This window comes from Petaurus breviceps, unplaced genomic scaffold (genome assembly GCF_028583685.1).
Source record: "Petaurus breviceps papuanus isolate PSGF00001 unplaced genomic scaffold, PetGlider_PUasm1.0 661, whole genome shotgun sequence".
Classification (NCBI taxonomy): Eukaryota; Metazoa; Chordata; class Mammalia; order Diprotodontia; family Petauridae; genus Petaurus; species Petaurus breviceps.
The window spans coordinates 7,260-8,496 of NW_027186443.1; the positions used below are offsets into that span (position 1 = coordinate 7,260).

The following is a 1,237-nucleotide window of genomic DNA, read 5'->3' on the forward strand; positions in this document are numbered from 1 at the left end:
TTTACATTAATTATTGAATGAAAGGCCAAAATAGCCTTTCTAATGTTTAAAAATCCCAGAAATAGGAGAACCACAAGAAATCCTTTTTCTTCACTATTCACTAATTTCGATCCTTTTGGACATTATTAGAGGTATTATTATTTTTCAATACCCAGCTAAGGTTACACATTCATTTTCACTTTCCTTTCACCCTTTAGTCTAGCTTGCATTGAACTTTAAAGACATGTGATCCAGGGATATTGTTCATCATTATACAAATTTATGAGATATTCTTTGGAGCATAGCCCCTGACAATGCTTTTCAAATCCTTTATCACTGTGAAAAAATTTCTTCAGAGATGACCCCAAGGGTAATATTTTGAAAATCTTCTGACCTCTTGAGGTTGCTTTAACATACTTCTCAACTTTTCAATGGGGTCCTCTCCAGATAGAATAGAATTGGAGACAAAGGAATAGCTAGGCTTCCATTGAGAATGAGGACTCCACCCTAAGAGGAACAAGGTAAAAATCAGAACCTGTCTTTACTGTCTCATTCAAAAGATAAAACATTATTCAATGGATTCTATGAAAAGGTCAAAGTTATTTTGCTCATCGTTTCCCACTGTTCTATCAAGACTTCTAAAACTCTCTTGCATTACATTAATGTCTAAGATTAGAGTCATAGAATCAGAATTTGAAAGGTAGAGTAGCATTTTGAGATCCTTTGGTCCAGTCCTCTGTTTATGCAGGAATAACTGAGCGAATGGATTGACTTTATTCAACAAAAAGTCAGCTCTTTGCCAAAGAAAGTTTGTTGAGTTATTTCACTTTTTTGTGAAATAAATATTAGTTATGTGATCTTAGCAATTCTTTGTTATGATGGGAGAAGGAAGGAGTGGAAAAACACTAGGAGATGTCATCAGAATTGTGATGAAGTGTATCAGTTTTGTGTGTGGTCAAAAAGAGAGAGTTTTTGTCTGATCGAAATGGTGATTCTCATTGACTTGCAATATCCTTTCTGACTTGACAGGTTGGTATCATCACAGGGCTTCACCTTGAACTGGGAAAGGAATACACAGTGGAATGGTCCAATCAATTCATAGATTCAGAAAAATTTGACTGCTACCCTGATGAAAACGGTGTCAATGAAGAAAACTGTCTCTTGCGTGGCTGTGTCTGGGAGGTAAGATTTTACACACATATACAAACACATACACACACAAACACACAGTTCCAAAGACTATCATCTTCTCCCTCTC

At 35.7% G+C, this 1,237-nt stretch overlaps 1 protein-coding gene across 1 annotated transcript in view; it reads left to right on the forward strand.

Annotated features, from left to right (window-relative positions):
• Positions 1-337: 337 nt before the first annotated feature.
• Positions 338-1,237, forward strand: part of LOC138173895 (maltase-glucoamylase-like) — a gene marked incomplete at its 3' end in the record, with an annotated part of 6,994 nt that continues 6,094 nt past the window's right edge. Inside the window, exons 1-2 of the mRNA XM_069103963.1 lie at positions 338-349; positions 1,009-1,161. Coding sequence (XP_068960064.1) covers positions 338-349; positions 1,009-1,161 — 165 coding nt within the window. The remainder of the gene's footprint in view (positions 350-1,008; positions 1,162-1,237) is intronic.